The 16,759-nt window shown below is 40.4% G+C and overlaps 1 protein-coding gene across 1 annotated transcript; it reads left to right on the top strand.

The window, feature by feature from the left end:
- Positions 1-4,553: 4,553 nt before the first annotated feature.
- Positions 4,554-8,201, top strand: LOC117183920 (uncharacterized). The gene is made up of 2 exons (XM_033379459.1): positions 4,554-5,928; positions 6,006-8,201. The coding sequence occupies exons 1-2, from the start codon at positions 4,792-4,794 to the stop codon at positions 6,012-6,014; spliced, it is 1,146 nt and encodes a 381-aa protein (XP_033235350.1). The 5' UTR covers positions 4,554-4,791; the 3' UTR covers positions 6,015-8,201.
- Positions 8,202-16,759: the final 8,558 nt, after the last annotated feature.

Here is a 16,759-nt window from a genome sequence, read left to right as displayed (position 1 = left end):
AATATAGCTACAGAATCGAATGGTCCCCCTCAGGATGGTTTGACGTCTCTAGTGTGGGGCACAAATTTGTCAGTGACTCGTCAAGTGCCTCGTCATCGTCATCGTCATCGCGGAGCCGTCAGCGGCGTCGTCATGGTTCGTTCTATGTTGAAAGGGAAAGAGACGTGGAATGGGGACGTGGAATGGGGACCACGGCCGAGTATTTGGCACGCGCTCTCTCTCTCTCTCTCTCTCTCTGGCCGATCGGCCCTGCCTCTCGCTTGAAAATGATTTGTTTGTGTTGTCCGATTCTGACAAGTGTTGTCATTAAGCCTGTCCAAACATTTTCGCTTTAGGGAATTGACAAATAACCAAATTTGTACGAAATAAATCAGAAATTGGCTGTCCAGTGCACTCGGATCATAAATTGAACTGCAAAGGTGGGATAAATTGAGAAAATAATATGTGATAAATGTATCTATCTATAGATTGTATAGCCATAAGTATTTTTGTGTGGTTTTTATATACAAATTTTTGTTCAATGACAGCTGAATATATAGGCAGAATTTATTAATTACGTGGGGTATATAATATATATACACTCCCGGTCAATGGAATAGATTCAATGCATTTTCTATGTGAAAATTAAATTAGGAAATCTAGAATTGAGAAAAAATAATATTTTTCCAAAATACCATTCTTAAATAAAAAAATTAAAAATTGTAGTTCCAAATCAAAAGGTTTTTTTTATATATTTTTTGTTGTACACTGCTGGTCAATAGAATAGACTCAAGGCATTTTCTATGTGAAATTTAATTGTTAAAATCAAGATACATTTTTTTTATATTCAAAATACAATTCCTTAATAAAAATAATTAAAAATTGTAGTTCCAGATCAAAAGGTTTTTTTATATGTTTGGACCCAAAAAAAAGTTGATATATTTATCGATCCATGGAATAGACTCAAGTTTATATATTTGTAAGGTTTAGATTTGGTCTCTTATTGGTATTTTATAAAAAGAGTGGAGTATATACCCAGAAGGCTTGTCGAATATTTTCCATATATTTTGATTGATGGCCCAAATCAAAGCCCTTTGCAAGAAATGTCCAAAACAATCAACGTTTCAAAGAGAAAAAATCTTGGGCCTGGGGCAATTAAATTTCTTTTATTCCAATGTATTCCGAGCATTGATTTGTGCACTGCCGGGTCCCATCCCCAGTCCCCAACAATAACTGAACTTTGATCATAACTGAAGCCATAATTATGGGTCTAGGCGGCTTAGGAGGGAGCATTTTATGTGTGCCTGAAATAAAAATTAAAATACTTTTGAAAGATATACATATACTTTACCCATGGCTGGCCGAGATGCACGGAACGAATCTTTATTTATGGCATAATGATCGTCCGAGTCGGAGTCCGAGTCGGAGTCCGCGTCTAAGTCGGGAGTAGGGAGGGAAAACTGTTGTTTTTTTTTTTTGGGTTCTGTTCCCAATATACCGTCGTATCCGTCTCATCGCTTTACGATCAATGTTCAATTCTTTGTTTGTGTGTGTGTGTGGAGTGGGGGGCATCATCTGGCCCTGGCTGCTCGATAATTCTTTATTATTTCTCTAAAACTTCACCTTTAATTAAACACGAAACGAAATTATAAAATTGTACCTGCTTTAGCAGCCGTCGGTCCCTATCCAAGTCCAAGTCGAAGTCAAAGAGTCGCAGTCGCGGGTCGCATCGGCTGTGTACCCTGTAGTCGTGCGGGGGGAGGGGGTATATACTATCTTAAGAGATGTATGTGCAACAGGCAGAGGGAAGCGTGCCCCTTGAACTATTGGGAGCCACCTTTTGGCCTATCCAGGTGTAACCAAGGGCCTGAATCTTCGATCAGCCCCTATCCTGGCTGTACCCATCGAATACACCTCCATATAGCCTCCAATAGTAGGGGGTATAGGGTACTCCCCTAGTCGTATCCTTTCTGTACCCTTCTTACTTGTTTTCAACTGTTTTCTGTGGGGGAATTTCTACCTGGACAGTACACGCGGCGCATCGCATCGACGGTGTCTCTGTCTCCCCCCCACCCCTTCCCTCTGCCGCTGCCGATGCTGCCTCTGCCGCTGCTCATCTGCCTGGCCCGCTTTTGTCTTGTGTGTGTCCCCAAAATTCGATCAATTTAGATACAAACACCCATTTATGCATCAGTACCTTTTATTAAACTACTCGCTCTCTCCCGCTCTCTTGCTCTCTCTCTCTCGCTCTCCCTCTCTCTCTCTGCTTGCACGCGTCTTGGTATTTGTGTGGGTTGTCCGCTGCCAGCAAATACAACGTGCTGCCTTAATAAGCCCGTTAATGGAATATTAGGCAAAGAGTTTCATTTGTGCGCTCCCTAGGGCAGCGGGGGGGAGGGTACGCACATGGCGACAGAGACAAACACTCCGATTGAGTGGGACAGAAACGAAGAGAGAAACGAATCGATTCGGAGAGTGGGAGTGCGGGAGCGAGGGAGGGAGAGACCAGAGTCGGCGGCTGCTGCGCTACCCCTTAGTCGTAGAGTTTAAGGGGTATATGGGTTGAAAGTAGCTTCGGATTTTATAGAGCTGTTATGTTCCTAAAAGCATACAAGGATAGGCCTCTGATGCCCTGTAGTCCCCCGTTTTCCCCATCCACCCATCCCGTGAAGCTTCCCCCGCACTTCTCTACGGCCTGTACGCCACACCAGGTATCGCCTTGTCGAGTCGCTCTCTCTCCTCTCTGCTGCTGCGCTGCTTCTTGCTCATCTTCTTATTCTGATTCTGATTCTCTTTTGTTGTTGTGCTCTCCCGTGAGTGTGTGCTGTGTGGCTGTAGCAACGATCGAACGATTTTAGTGCTGGAATGCAATAAAATTGTATTTTTGTTTTGTCCGATTTGATTCAAGTTTTATAGTTTGTCCCCAGACTAGCGGAGTGCACACGCACACCCAAAAAACAACAACAACCCATGATACTTGATACACAATACAATGACGGAAATTCCTAAACTGGTACAGGTATCTACCGTCGTACCTGAATTCGATTTACAAAACTTGGACACTTCTTTGGGCCTCAAATGTTGCTTATGAGGAATCCATTGGATATCAATCGAGCGTCTAGGAGTTGAATTTTCTATATTTCGGGCTGAAACGGGGGGCTATAGCGTTTCGGGGAGTCGTTTAGGGAGACTTCTGTGGGTCGAAGTCGCCATAAGACGAACGTTTTCTTTGGATTATAGTGGTTCGACTTTGGTTCGACTTATGGGCGATCAACTTTAGGTACTTTAGAGATCCATATATATAATAATGAGATACAGTATATAAATCTATATATAGTTAATTATAGTTATATCTATAGGTTAGGTTAGTTTAACCTGGATGGCCCTCAGCGGAGCCCCACATACGCCCCAATATGGCACTTAGTTGTCCGGATATGGGGGGGTATGAACCGTAGCGGCAGTGTTGGGGGATTTTAAGGTCCTCGAGAGCCGGACAGTCGCAGATGAGATGTTCCAGGGTTTCGCCACACTTCCTACAGCTGCCTCTGTTTGCTAGACAGTGTCCTATTATATCTGTAGATCTAGTTATGATCTATACTAGTTCTTGGACGGAAAATCAACAATTTCACTACCGTAGTTTTACCGAAAGCTAAGGGATCGGTATTTGTAGCACCTGTTAGCCAGCAAGATATAAATTATCACCCCAATTGCTACTTTTTTATAAGAAAGATAGATTTTTAGAGCATACAGTCGAATTTCTCCATTACGAAGGGGAATATTTCGAAAAACCATAAAACCATTTTCATTGAAAAGTTTTGGTTCTTATTTGCTATTCCCGAAAAATAAATAGCAGACCTCGTATAAGGATTTTATTTCCAAGCAAAATAAGGGGGAGAAGACAATTATGGGGAAAATCCGAACTAGAAATGTGACGAAAACAATTGATTAACAGGCACTTCATACCCTTGTGGAAATGGGAAATAATGTGCCTTAAACCTCTTTAAAGTCCTTGAAGTATTTTTTTAAAGGAAAAGTGGTATTTTTTCTGAATTTTATATTACGAATTTTCTGTATATGGAAATAAGTACTAATTTCTATAATTACGGGCTTCAGTTTGTCTTTAAAAGTTGCAGAAAATCCCAAGAATATTGAAGGATAGTCTACTACTTATCTACCTAAAACACTCCACTAAGTATAACCCTCTCTAAGCAGCATCTGATCTTCACCTAAGAACAAGTTATACCATTTTACCCTTACCATTGCCCTTGGAAGTGTCTCTTTCTTTTTAACCAGATTCATGATTTCGGGGGATGGGGGGGTTATTTATGCCGATACTCGCACTAAAACCGAAATTAACATAATTTGATCGAGCGGTACAGCAAGGGAAGGGGCGATGCATTTTTTATGATCCCATGGCAACGGCAATCACGGGGCTGGGAAATTATTACGAGGAAAACGATACCTTTCCACCGCGCCCGCTCTTTCTCCGTCTTGGCCACAAAAATAATGAACAAGATGCTGTAAGGCAACACCATATTAGCCCTAAGGCAACCCCATATTAGCCCTTACCGATATTAACCCCGATCCCGATAGGTTTTATGCGATAGGTTTTATGCGATAGTTCTGATGCGATATACGACGGCGATAAGTCAGGGGCAATTAATTCGGATCGACAAGAAGATGAAAGAGACGTAAAATAAAGAAGAGAATAAAAGTAAAATAAGAACCGCGCCACAACTTCAGAAGTGGGATACGCAATCCAAAGCTACTTTAAAAACGCCTACAGTTATTCAAATTTTAATCAAAGTCAGTATGAACCCCGCTGCCATTGAGAAGCAGCAGCTTTTGAACTGGATGGACGGGCAAGGAATTGCGCACTCGAGCAATGCAACTTTGCGGCAGCTGCAGAAACTCGCGTACGAGAATGGTTATGTCCCTGATCGTCCAACCAGCCCTGTAGTTCCGACCAAATTGAATGCTTCAGCCGACAACGACTCTGACATTCCGGCCGACCCTAATTTGGAAAACGACGCCGACACGCTGACGCCGGTGGTCGGCAAGGCACGCATACCAGAAGAAGAAGAGTTAGATGCCGCCATTAGAATATTACAAAAAAGGGCTTTGCTCACAAAACTAATGGCGGAGAGCAGCAGCGTCAAAGAAGTGATCCGTGCAATGGTCCCATTTTCGAATCCGAGGGACCAAGACGCTGGATTGTGGATTATGAAATTAGAGCGTGCTTGTTCTGCTGTTGATGAAAGTGACGCCTACAAGCTACGATGCGCACGCTTATTAATGGCACCAAATTCAGAGGCAGACACATTTATGCGGCTTGACACTTCAGAAAATTATGATCAATTTAAAACCAACTTTCTGAAAACATTTGACAAGGCATGTTCGACAACCGAATTAGTGATGCAACTTCAGAAAACTTTCTACATTCCGGCAAAAACATCCGTTATGGGGTACATTTTGCAGATGCAAGAGTTGGCGTTGCGTGCAAGTGTATGTGAGATTGAAGCAGTCCACTTTATCATCGACGGTTTCCGTGACACGTCGCCAGCCATTGCCTTGCTGTATGGAGCGAAGACCTTCAATGAGCTTAAGGAATTATCTCATCGATATGCAGACTTAAGAGCAAAAAACAAACCAAAGTGGAACTCATCGACTATCTCTTCAGCTTCAACTTCAGCTTCAACTTCAGCTTCAGCACAATCTTCATTAACATCGAATGGTGAGATGCGATGCTACAATTGTTCGTTGGTTGGACACTACGCTTCAGATTGCAAGGCTCCCAAACGTGCGAAGGGGTCCTGCTTCCGTTGCGGCTCTCTCAGCCACACTATAAAGACGTGTCCGGAGCAAAAGTACACCAAATCAGCAATGGAACCGAAAACTCCCAGAGATGAAGACAGCGACGAATACCCATTTGTTCCGATATTTGACCAGGTAGGAGTATATTTTTACACTGATCCAAAACGCAAAACTTATAAAATTATTCTTTCCGCTATGTTCGACACGGGCAGCGCCGTTAATATTGTGAGAGCTTCAACATTACGATTCCAAAACATCAAAAAATACACTCTTTTACCATCAAACCTTCGTAGCGTCAACGGCTCACATCTTTTCACTTACGGAAAAATTTACTTACACGTAACCTACCATGACATTGAAAATATGATTTTGTTTTACATTATGCCAGATGAATACATGTCAGAAGATTTGCTATTGGGTAGACCTTTTTTGAAGAAGTATAAGTTAAAATTATCATTTTATGAACATCATAAGCCCGAGACAAATAAAATTGAAAATTTAAGTTTCAAATTAAGTGAGAAAAAAACCATTTCGCCTAGCATAATTGTTTCCAACGATATAGCCTTAGATCAACTAACTCCCACGCATCCGGTTGACACTGCTAATAGTTATGAACCCCTTCAAAAATCAAAAACACCAATTAATAATTCAGAAACATTAGACCATAAATTAGACAAATTAGGGAATGAGACAGCAGGTAGCATTAAAAAAAAACCCCCGAGTAACAGTGAACTTCCGATAAGTAATGCGCTTCTAGATGTAATTGAGCAAACTTCCGATATTCAGAATATTTACAATATAGAACAAATTGACATTGAGGATTACAATATTGATTACAAACTTAGTGAAAACTCGCGTAGTGAAATCCGAACATTAATTGAATTAAACTATTTAGACCTGCCCAACATACCAGCCATTGAACATAAGTATGAAATGAAGATAAAAATTATGTCACAAGCCCCAATATATTCAACACCAAGAAAGCTTTCATATCATGACAAAAGAGTAGTTGACAAACTTATTGAAGAATTGCTGACTGAAGGCCACATCAGACCGAGTGATTCCCCTTATACCTCTGCAATTGTACTGACAAAAAAAAAATCAGGTGAGAAAAGGCTGTGCGTTGATTATAGACAATTAAATAAGATAACAGTAAGGGATGGGTACCCATTGCCACTTATAAATGATTGCATAGAGAGAATGGAAGGTAATAAGTATTTCTCCCTTCTGGATCTGAAAAGTAGTTTCCACCAGGTGAAGGTGGCAGAGAATTCAATTCAATTTACATCTTTTGTGACACCAAACGGACAATACGAATATCTTAGCATGCCATTCGGTTTGCGAAACGCATCAGCTGTCTTTCAGCGATTTGTAAACAATATATTCGGCCCATTAATAAAACAAGGAAATGTAGTTGTATACATGGATGACATTGCAATCGGAACAAAAACTATAGAAGAACACTTTGTTGTCTTAAGTAAAGTATTACGCCTCCTAGCAGAATATAGATTAGAAATCAAGCTAAGCAAGTGTCTGTTTTGTTACACTAGTATAGAATTTCTGGGATTCACATTAAGCAAGGATGGAATTAAGCCAAATAATGATCACATCACGACAATTAAGCACCTTCCGAAACCTACTAATTCCGCAGATATGCAAAAATGTTTAGGACTCTTCTCTTACTTCAGGAGATTCATTCCGGGTTACTCGAAAGTTGCCAAACCATTGCAAGCTCTGACAAAAACTATAGGGAAATTTGAGTTAGATGACAAATGTGTAACAATATTTAATTATCTCTGTGAGAGACTGGCCTCAGCACCAGTTCTAGCCCTGTATAGTCCGACTAAGGAAACAGAACTGCATTGTGACGCTAGTGCCGAAGGGTTTGGAGGAATTTTATTACAAAAACAGGATGATAACAAATTTCATCCAATCTCATATTTTTCTCAAGCAACAACGCCAGCAGAAAGTAGGTATCATAGTTATGAATTAGAAACTCTAGCCATAATCTACTCATTGAATAAATTTAAGATTTACCTTGAAGGAATACCGTTCCGAATAATAACCGATTGTAATGCCCTTACTCTAACCTTATGTAAGAAAACTGTAAATTCAAAAATTGCTAGATGGGCCCTTGAACTTGAAAATTATGACTACACAGTGAATCATCGAAGTGGTAAAAACATGCCCCATGTCGATGGCTTAAGTAGATACCCCACAATAAGTCCAGAATTCAGTTACGAACCAAAAGTTTCAGTTCAGGAAAACAATAATAAGGATCGAATAGTTTCAGTTATAGATATAGATGACATCAATTTTCAGCTTCAGGTCACGCAAAATAGAGATAGCACTATAATTCAGTTAAAGGATAAGTTAGAAAGAGAACCAGTAAAAAATTTCGTATTGGAAGATGGTATTGTCTATAGAAAATATGCTGATTTCGAATTGCTTTACGTCCCGTCAGAAATGGAAAATAATTTAATAAGAACTGTTCACGAAAAATTGTGCCATTTGGGAGTTGAAAAATGTGTAAGCGAAATTAAGAAACATTATTGGTTTCCGAATATGACCGCAAAAGTTGATAGTTTTATAAAAAATTGCATTAAGTGTATTACATTCAGCCTTCCGTCCCATTCCAACAATCGCTCATTACATAGTATACCGAAAAGACCAATTCCATTCGACACATTGCATATTGACCATTTCGGACCTCTCCCCTCAGTCATTAATAAAAAGAAACACATATTGGTAGTCATTGATGGGTTCACAAAGTTTGTCAAATTGTATTCTGCAAACACAACTAGTACTAAGGAAGTTTGCGCATGCTTAACGAAATATTTTGAAAATTACAGCAGACCTAGGAGAATTGTCAGTGATAGGGGCTCATGTTTCACATCGTTGGAATTCAGCGAGTTCATGCTAAGTAACAACATTGAACATGTTAGAGCAGCAACTGCCTCACCACAGGCAAATGGGCAAGTGGAGAGGGTAAATAGAACAATGAAAAGTATGTTAGCAAAGATAACTGAACCATTGCAACATTCAGATTGGTGTAAACTACTCACAAAAGCGGAATATGCAATAAACAATTCAAAACATTCGGTTACTGGGGAAATACCATCGGTGGTACTATTCGGTGTTCAGCAAAGAGGCTGTGATATTGACGCTTTAACGGAATTTCTAGAAGACAAAAATAATCCAAAACCAAATAGAGACTTAATAGCAATTCGGAAAGGAGTATTAGATAAAATAACTGAAAACCAAACTAAGATAAAACACTATTATGATAAAAATATTAGAAAACATATAGAATTTAAAGAAGGAGACTTTGTTCTCGTACGAAACGTTGACACTACGATAGGTACAAATAAGAAATTTATACCAAAATTTAAAGGACCATACATTATCAAAAAAAATTTACCAAATGATCGATATGTTATAACTGACATTGATAATTGTCAAGTATCTCAGATTCCGTACGATGGTGTAATAGAAGCCTGTCGACTTCGGAAATATGTAAATTGGCGTGATCAGTGTAGAACTATCTCTTACTAATCTGTATTTTATAATTTTAGCCTAGTAGAAAATAAAAGTAACCAATTGTAAGGATCGAGGGCGATCCATTTGTCAGGATGGCCGAGCTGTAAGGCAACACCATATTAGCCCTAAGGCAACCCCATATTAGCCCTTACCGATATTAACCCCGATCCCGATAGGTTTTATGCGATAGGTTTTATGCGATAGTTCTGATGCGATATACGACGGCGATAAGTCAGGGGCAATTAATTCGGATCGACAAGAAGATGAAAGAGACGTAAAATAAAGAAGAGAATAAAAGTAAAATAAGAACCGCGCCACAATGCTTTCTTTCCATCTTTACATTTATCTGCAAGGAGGATCTGGGTATTAAAGCAATGAAAAGAGAGGGACAGAGAAACAAGGGGGGGGGGGGGGGGGGGGATCCATCCAACTAGACAAATGTTATTACCAAAAACGAAGACAACGACCGACCCCAAAGATCTGTGACTAAATTTATTCAAAAGAGATTCGAAAAACGTCGCGCTGTGCTTCATTCTCTCCCCTTTCTTTCGTTAATTTGAAACAGTTTGATACTTAGACACAGGTCTGTGTGGCATCCACAAAAGATATGGCATATGGGATATGGGATACCTAGGCACCCATACTGGCACTCAGACTAAAGGTAATTCCAATACGTGTGTGTCTGCCATTAGAGGAAAGTACTTTGGATGCCGCCGCCGCCATCGCTTTTGGGTAGGGACCCTCGATGGCACTGCCCCTGCCCCTGCCCCAGCATCCAGAGCTCTTGCATTGCCACGTCTTTCTCCCGCTGCCCTGCAACTGTTCCTCCGGCTTTCTTTCACCTACAAGATTTATGGCACTGTATTTGTATTATTTTTAGTTGTTTTATGTCAGCCACAGATACACGCCTCGGTCCCCAGGCTCCCCTTGGCCCTGCCCCCCGCCCCTCCGTACCTGAACGGCGTTCTCGGTTAGCTTTCGATTCAGGAGCTCTTTTCGGATGACTAACTGCAAAGTACGAGCATATTGGGGCCTCGCATGAGTCGTTGAACGTTTTCTTTGACTCATCGTTTGAATGCCTTCAATGGACAATCCCAGGTACAGTTGTGCTCTGGATAGTAGTAGTAGTTGCATTTAGTTGATTAAAAGTGGGCTGCAACCCCAGCTGGAACTATAAATAAAGGTTTTTTAATAGTATTTTGAGCTGAAAATTTAAGTAAATAATTAAATAATAATATCATTTATATATAATATAATTTTTAAATTAAGAAAATCGATTCAAAGAATTTGGAGCAGTAAAAAGACATTTTTTTCTTCTTTGATTTAATTAATTAATATTTTAAATATAAACAATATTGAATTAATAGTAAAGTAGAGTGCTTTCGGTATATATGTATTTGAATACCAAAACTAAAGAATAAATCCTATATAATTAAATGTCTATTTGGCGTATCTTTCACAAAGAAAATACAAATGCATCGTAGGATTTGCGGTTGCAATCACATCAGTTTTCATTCTAATCAGTTTCCAATTTCTTATATTCTCAAAGATCTATTTATTGGGGATATCAACATTAGTTATTTTAGGCGCAACTGTACTTTAAGAGGTAATTACGCGCTTCTTGGAGAGAACTGTATTTTAATTAATAATCGAGGAATTTTTTTATAATTAATACCATATTTTTAATTTTTTTTCGTTATTATGTATCTATTTATTATATAATTATTTTATTATTATAGTTTTATGTTTTGTATATTTATTTATTTATTTTATTTTTTGTTATCTATTTTCTTTTAAGATTTTATCAAGTGTATTTTTCAATTTCTCCCCAAATTGCGTTGCTCTACTAATTATTATTATTATTATAGTTTATTGTAATATTACAAGAAGTCTGAGGACTTAATTCTAGTACAGAATATGTCTTTTTAAAGCTATATCAACCAAGGCCTTCAAGCTAGTTGCTCTACTGATATTTTTAATGATAATTGGCACCTCAATCCATAATCGAAAAGAATTTTTTAAAAATTGTTTACCCTGGATCTGGTCATCAGCTTCCCGTCGAAGAATCAAGGGTTAATTGTAGGCATATTCCAGTTTTTCCTTTAACCAAATTCGATCTAAAGACTAGACTTAATAAATAGTTCTAGTACCATAAACCAAACGCCATAAAACCCGACCAAAGCGGCCAGAGAAAGGGTCATTAAACTCGAACGGTTTGGTGTGGAGGCGGCCCGAGGTCTTACCAATAAACTTGATGTATGGCCTGGCCACGATTACCAAAAGACCAAGTCCCGCTTTCTATACAAATCGCAGCAAGTGAAGCGTACAATAGATCGAAGAACAAAGGCCACTGGCAAATATAAGAAGCCCAGAACGCAGAACCCAAGGCGCATCCTCTACTGCCATTTGCGGCATGCCACGTGTTGTGTCGCTAATTTCATAGAAGTTATTAATTAATGTGTGGTACGAGGCAAAGAAGATTTGGTCTCCAGCTCCTCCTCCCCTGTATCTATGTATCTTGTAAGTATCTGTGGCTGCGGTCATTCCCGTTCCCATTCCCATTCCCATTGCCCATTGCCCATAGCCCATTCCCCATTTGTATTCCAATTCCAAACCCACTTGATGTTATGCTAATCGCAGATGGTCGTCGGACTTGGCCGGAGAGGCTGGGGCTAGAGACATGTTCTCTGTATAAAATTAAACATCGTTTGATTGCTTTTGTGTGGCAAAGCATTTTTCTATCTTATTTCGCTTATTATTCCTTTTTGGAGTCGCCGAACATCATTTAAATAAAAGTTGAAATTTCTTCTCAGTTTCGAAAGTTCATTGGCACCTGATCGGGCCCGGGGGGGATTTCCCAGAAGTCTAAAGGATTTAGATCTGATCTCCGATCAGCAGGTGCCGCCTGATCGTCCAGTCCAATTATTGCCAAACAATCTGTAGAATGCCCCGCACGTGATTTCGCACTCAAGATAGATAGATAGATAGATAGATAGGGCATACCAGGACACGGTCTATCCCCGGCCCCGGCCTCGTTCTATTCCCGGAACTGCAATTGTTCTCATCCTCCTTTGTTCGCCACGTAGTTTGCTCGGACGTGCCTCCCGCCCCCTTCAGCGGTCTAAAGAATCTTCCCAAAGATGCCAGAAATTGCCAAATTGTCCTACATATGTGTGCCGCCCATTCCTACATGCCACAGTAATTATGTGCCACAATGGCCGGGCGGAATACCAAACAAAAGATGCATGATGGCATTTATATTCGCAGTATTTTTTCTGCATTTGATGGTAGATATGGCAACCCATTCAGGCGTGCAACGGGCATGTGATGCAAGGACAACGATGGACATACAATGGACAGAAAAACCCACAGTTGTGATTTCTCAAGAACTTTATTCAGCATCGCAGAAGCGTGTCTTACAGAGGAAAGGGTTTTCAAACATTATATTTGTAGTTTTCGTAAAACGAGCTCCATTTGGTAAGGTCTGGTATTTGCTAGAGGCCTGGGATTTGTTGTAAACCAACCAAGAATTGGTCTAAGAAGAGTCCACACCTCATCTTCTAGGCAGGATTCAGCCATTTGGCATTTGTATGGTGTTTTGTGGTGTTGCTCCTTGAACTCTGACTGAGCCGGCGACAGGGGCTGGGCCTCCCACTTCTTGATCTCCTGATCGATGCGTTCTTTGGCCCAAAAGACCTTCGATTGAATATATAGAATGAGCATGAAAGAAGTTCTGTTACAGCAAATTCTCAATTTATGGTCGTATTTTTTACACGCCCTCAAATTGTTTGGTAGAATGATCCGATCCAGTCCATCCGATGATCTTTTTCGCATGGCTTTGATCTTTATTTTCTTCCTGTAATTCAGGGACCTATTAGCAGATATCTTTCAGCTGCTGAGGATCATCAAAAAGGCTTCTATCGTATGCTCCAAATAGTGGTCCATTATTTTGTTGGATTTTCCTTTGGATCTGTGTGTAGCCTTCAATCTGATCTAGATGGCCTATAGATTAAAGCTAGAACTAGCTAAAAAATAATCAAATATTCTTTTAACTAATTTATTTCCAAAACGCTGCAGTTCTCAACTCTATATTCTGCAAAAAAGGATGCTATATGAAAAAATTCTATATGCGATATTCTACAATATAATTCCGTTTAACGAATTCCCCTGAGACTCCCCTGAGACTCCTCTAAGACTGTACTTCGAATTCTTAGAAAAGAAAAAGAATTTCTGCTGCAGCAAAAGAAGAAATATAATTATGTAAGAATTGAATTAAGATAATTATTTAGTAATTTATTATTATAATCATTATTATTATTTATTTTCATTATTATTATTATATAGTTATATATTTTATATTTTTTTTCATGCTCTATCCTAGCGCTTATTATTATTATTATAAATATTATTATTATGAATATAATTATTATTATTATTATTATTTTTCTTAACTATTTATTATTTAGTGAGCGAGAATATATTTATTTCGCTTGACTCTCAACTTTTGCGGACATCTCCTTGTCTTTTGGTGGAACAATCTTTCCATGCGACTTTTGAAGACTTGTTTTGAAGTCCTACAAGGAATCGCCAATTTCCCTTGTTGCCATTCATTCATGCATTCCCCAGGCAAACCCCTTCCCCTCTCCCTCTCTCGGGCCAACAATTTCTCAGGCCATAACTTTTAGTTAGTCACGAAAGTTTTCCTGCGAAGCTGGTGAATAATGTGCAGGGAGTTGTCTGATCGTTAATGAGAAAACTCGCAGATGCAATCGGAATTAGTTTGGCCGCAGCTCCAGCGCCAGCTCCAGCTCCAGCTACTGCACAAAAGGATGGCCAAGATGGGCCACTGCCAGTGCCACTGAATCGGAATCGGAATTGGCAGGAATTGGCAGGGCTGCGAAAGTCAGGACTGCGGAAAGGCGTTGAGCATTCAATGGCAGTGAGTCAGCAGGCCCGAGGACGAGTGGCGTCGGTAAACAGGAAACAGCAGCAGCAGCAGCAGCAGCAGTCAAGCCTCATGGCCTGCAGCGCGAAATGTTGCACCAGGCACACACACACACACACACACTGAGAGATACTCAGAGATTCGAGGGGCATCGTAAAAATGATTTTTTATTTCTTGCACGGCCACAGAGCGGGAGTAAATGTCTGAACAAATTTGGACTGCAATGAGCAGAAAACAGCAATGGAAAGGAATGGAATGGCACCAGATTACAATGCCAGGAGACGGGGCCAAGGGGCCACGGGTCCACGGGGGCTGCCTAGTCGTTAGAGTCGCTTGAGATATGGCAAAACATTGAGCAAATTCTGCAGAAGAAGATACAGACGACGACGACGACAGGCAGATCGACCTTGAAAAAGGCAGCAGCAGGCGCTACACACACACACAGGGACACGCGGGGGGAGCGGGGGGTAGCGGGAGAGAGTGGCCCAGGGCCCAGGGCCCAGATCAGAAAACGAGTTTCGCCACCAGACGCTCCAGCGTGCAACTGTATGCGAATTGTATCTAACAGATACGCGTATCTGTGGGCGAAACTCGGTCTTTGTGCCAATAGAACTTAGAATGCGGTAGGACGATGCCGCCAGACGCCAGATACCCTCTACTCGGCCCGAGGGTATGGCAGGTGTTTGATGAGCACATATTTTGTGCACTGAGAAGCACATCCTCCTTGTGTAGAGGGTATGCCACGCCTCGACTACTGCCTGCTTGTTGTTGATGAGGATTTCGCTTTGTGGGGCACTGCAGGAAACGATATTGTTGCCCCCCCCAAACCCCTCTATGGCAACAATTGTGGGAAATGGGAGCAAGCTCCAAAGCTTCTAAACCCGTTCGCATATGCTTCTTTTTTTCTTTGTATTCTTGAGGCTCTGGGACTGGGGGGCTCTGGGGCGGGGGGAGGCTGTGGGGCTGGTGTGAAGTCTGTGTGAGGGCGGCGATATGCAAGATTTGATTTCAACTTCATCTGCACATGGGATTGGATTTGGGATTGTTTGTGCGCCACATTCAGAATTTAATTAACTTCATTTGACACAGATCCCCCCCTTTCGCCGGACTGTTTGTTGTCCCACATGACACATGAAGGAAATGAGCAAAATTCTGTTGATTTATAGGTGCCATAATGACATCCTTAAGCCCAAGAAACAGTGCGTTTCACTTGGGAATCTATATCTTATATATTTCAGCAAAAGCTGGCCCCCTTTTCCCTTTTTCAAAAGGGTACAGAGGGGCCTGTACGCCTAGATCGAAGCAAACTGGTTCAAAGGAGGCCCCCAAGAGCATATCTCAGACGGTATAAGAGCAAGTCAGATGGCTACTTATCCGTTGATCTCGATTCCCTGAAACAGAAACTACTCCCGACTAAGCATTATGGCCTCTGGGGAATCGGGGAATCGGTGGAGCCTGGGTGAGGGTGGGGGGGGTGGCTTGACAATAAAGATGAGCGTTTTATGCATCCTTAACTTACACTCTATTTTAATTGCCAGGAGATCCTGAGAGGTCCGGTCCGGGTCCCACACTTGCCACCGATCTCATGTGCAATTAAACAGTCCCCCGGCATCCAGGGGTGGGGGGGCAGGGGCAGGGGCAGGGGCTGAGCAGGCAAAAGCAAATTTACGTCCGCTGTCAAAAGGCAGCGACGTAGCGTATTTAATATTTTTCAGCGTGTTTTACCTTTTCATGTTGTGTCATCATCAGCATCAGGCCTCAGTCGCAGTCTCAGCAAAAGATACACAGATACACGCACCCCACCAACACACGCGCACGGATACACTTACGATCCTGTTCCTGGCCCGGGTCCCTGGTGAGGGGGGTGGGGTCCAGAGCCGGGCACAAATTTGTACGCTCAACTACAAACTGAAAAGTCTTCAAGTCTTAAAAGCATTTGCAGAAAACCTCGAAGGCGACGGCGACGGCGAAGGCAAAGGCAAAAAGTAAACACAATAAAGGCATAAAAATTGCGAGTGAACAAAACAAATAAAAATCGAAAGAAATCACAAGTAGGAATGCTATGGGAGTCGAGGATGCGACACAGAAAATACCCATTAATTGGATATATAAAAATATAAATAATATGATATAGATTAATTATATAATATAAAATAATCATATAATATATTATGATATAATTATTGTAATGGCTGTAATTATGCTCAGATTTTATTGGATATTTAGGATCAAGCAACAAGCAGTATCAATTTTTTTTATAAATTTTTTTCATAAATATTTTTTTCTATATTTTTTTATATTTCTATATTTTTCTACCTTTATCAATATTTTCTATAATTTTTTATATTTTTTTTTCATATTTTTTCTATATTTTTTTTTGTATTTCTATATGTTAATATATATTCTCTACATATTCAATGTTTTTCTTTATATTTTTTCTATATATTTTTTCTATACATTTTTTCTATATATATTTCTATA

The sequence above is a fragment of the Drosophila pseudoobscura genome, chromosome 4 (genome assembly GCF_009870125.1).
Source record: "Drosophila pseudoobscura strain MV-25-SWS-2005 chromosome 4, UCI_Dpse_MV25, whole genome shotgun sequence".
Lineage (NCBI taxonomy): Eukaryota > Metazoa > Arthropoda > Insecta > Diptera > Drosophilidae > Drosophila > Drosophila pseudoobscura.
This window is presented reverse-complemented; position numbering and strand designations above follow the sequence as displayed.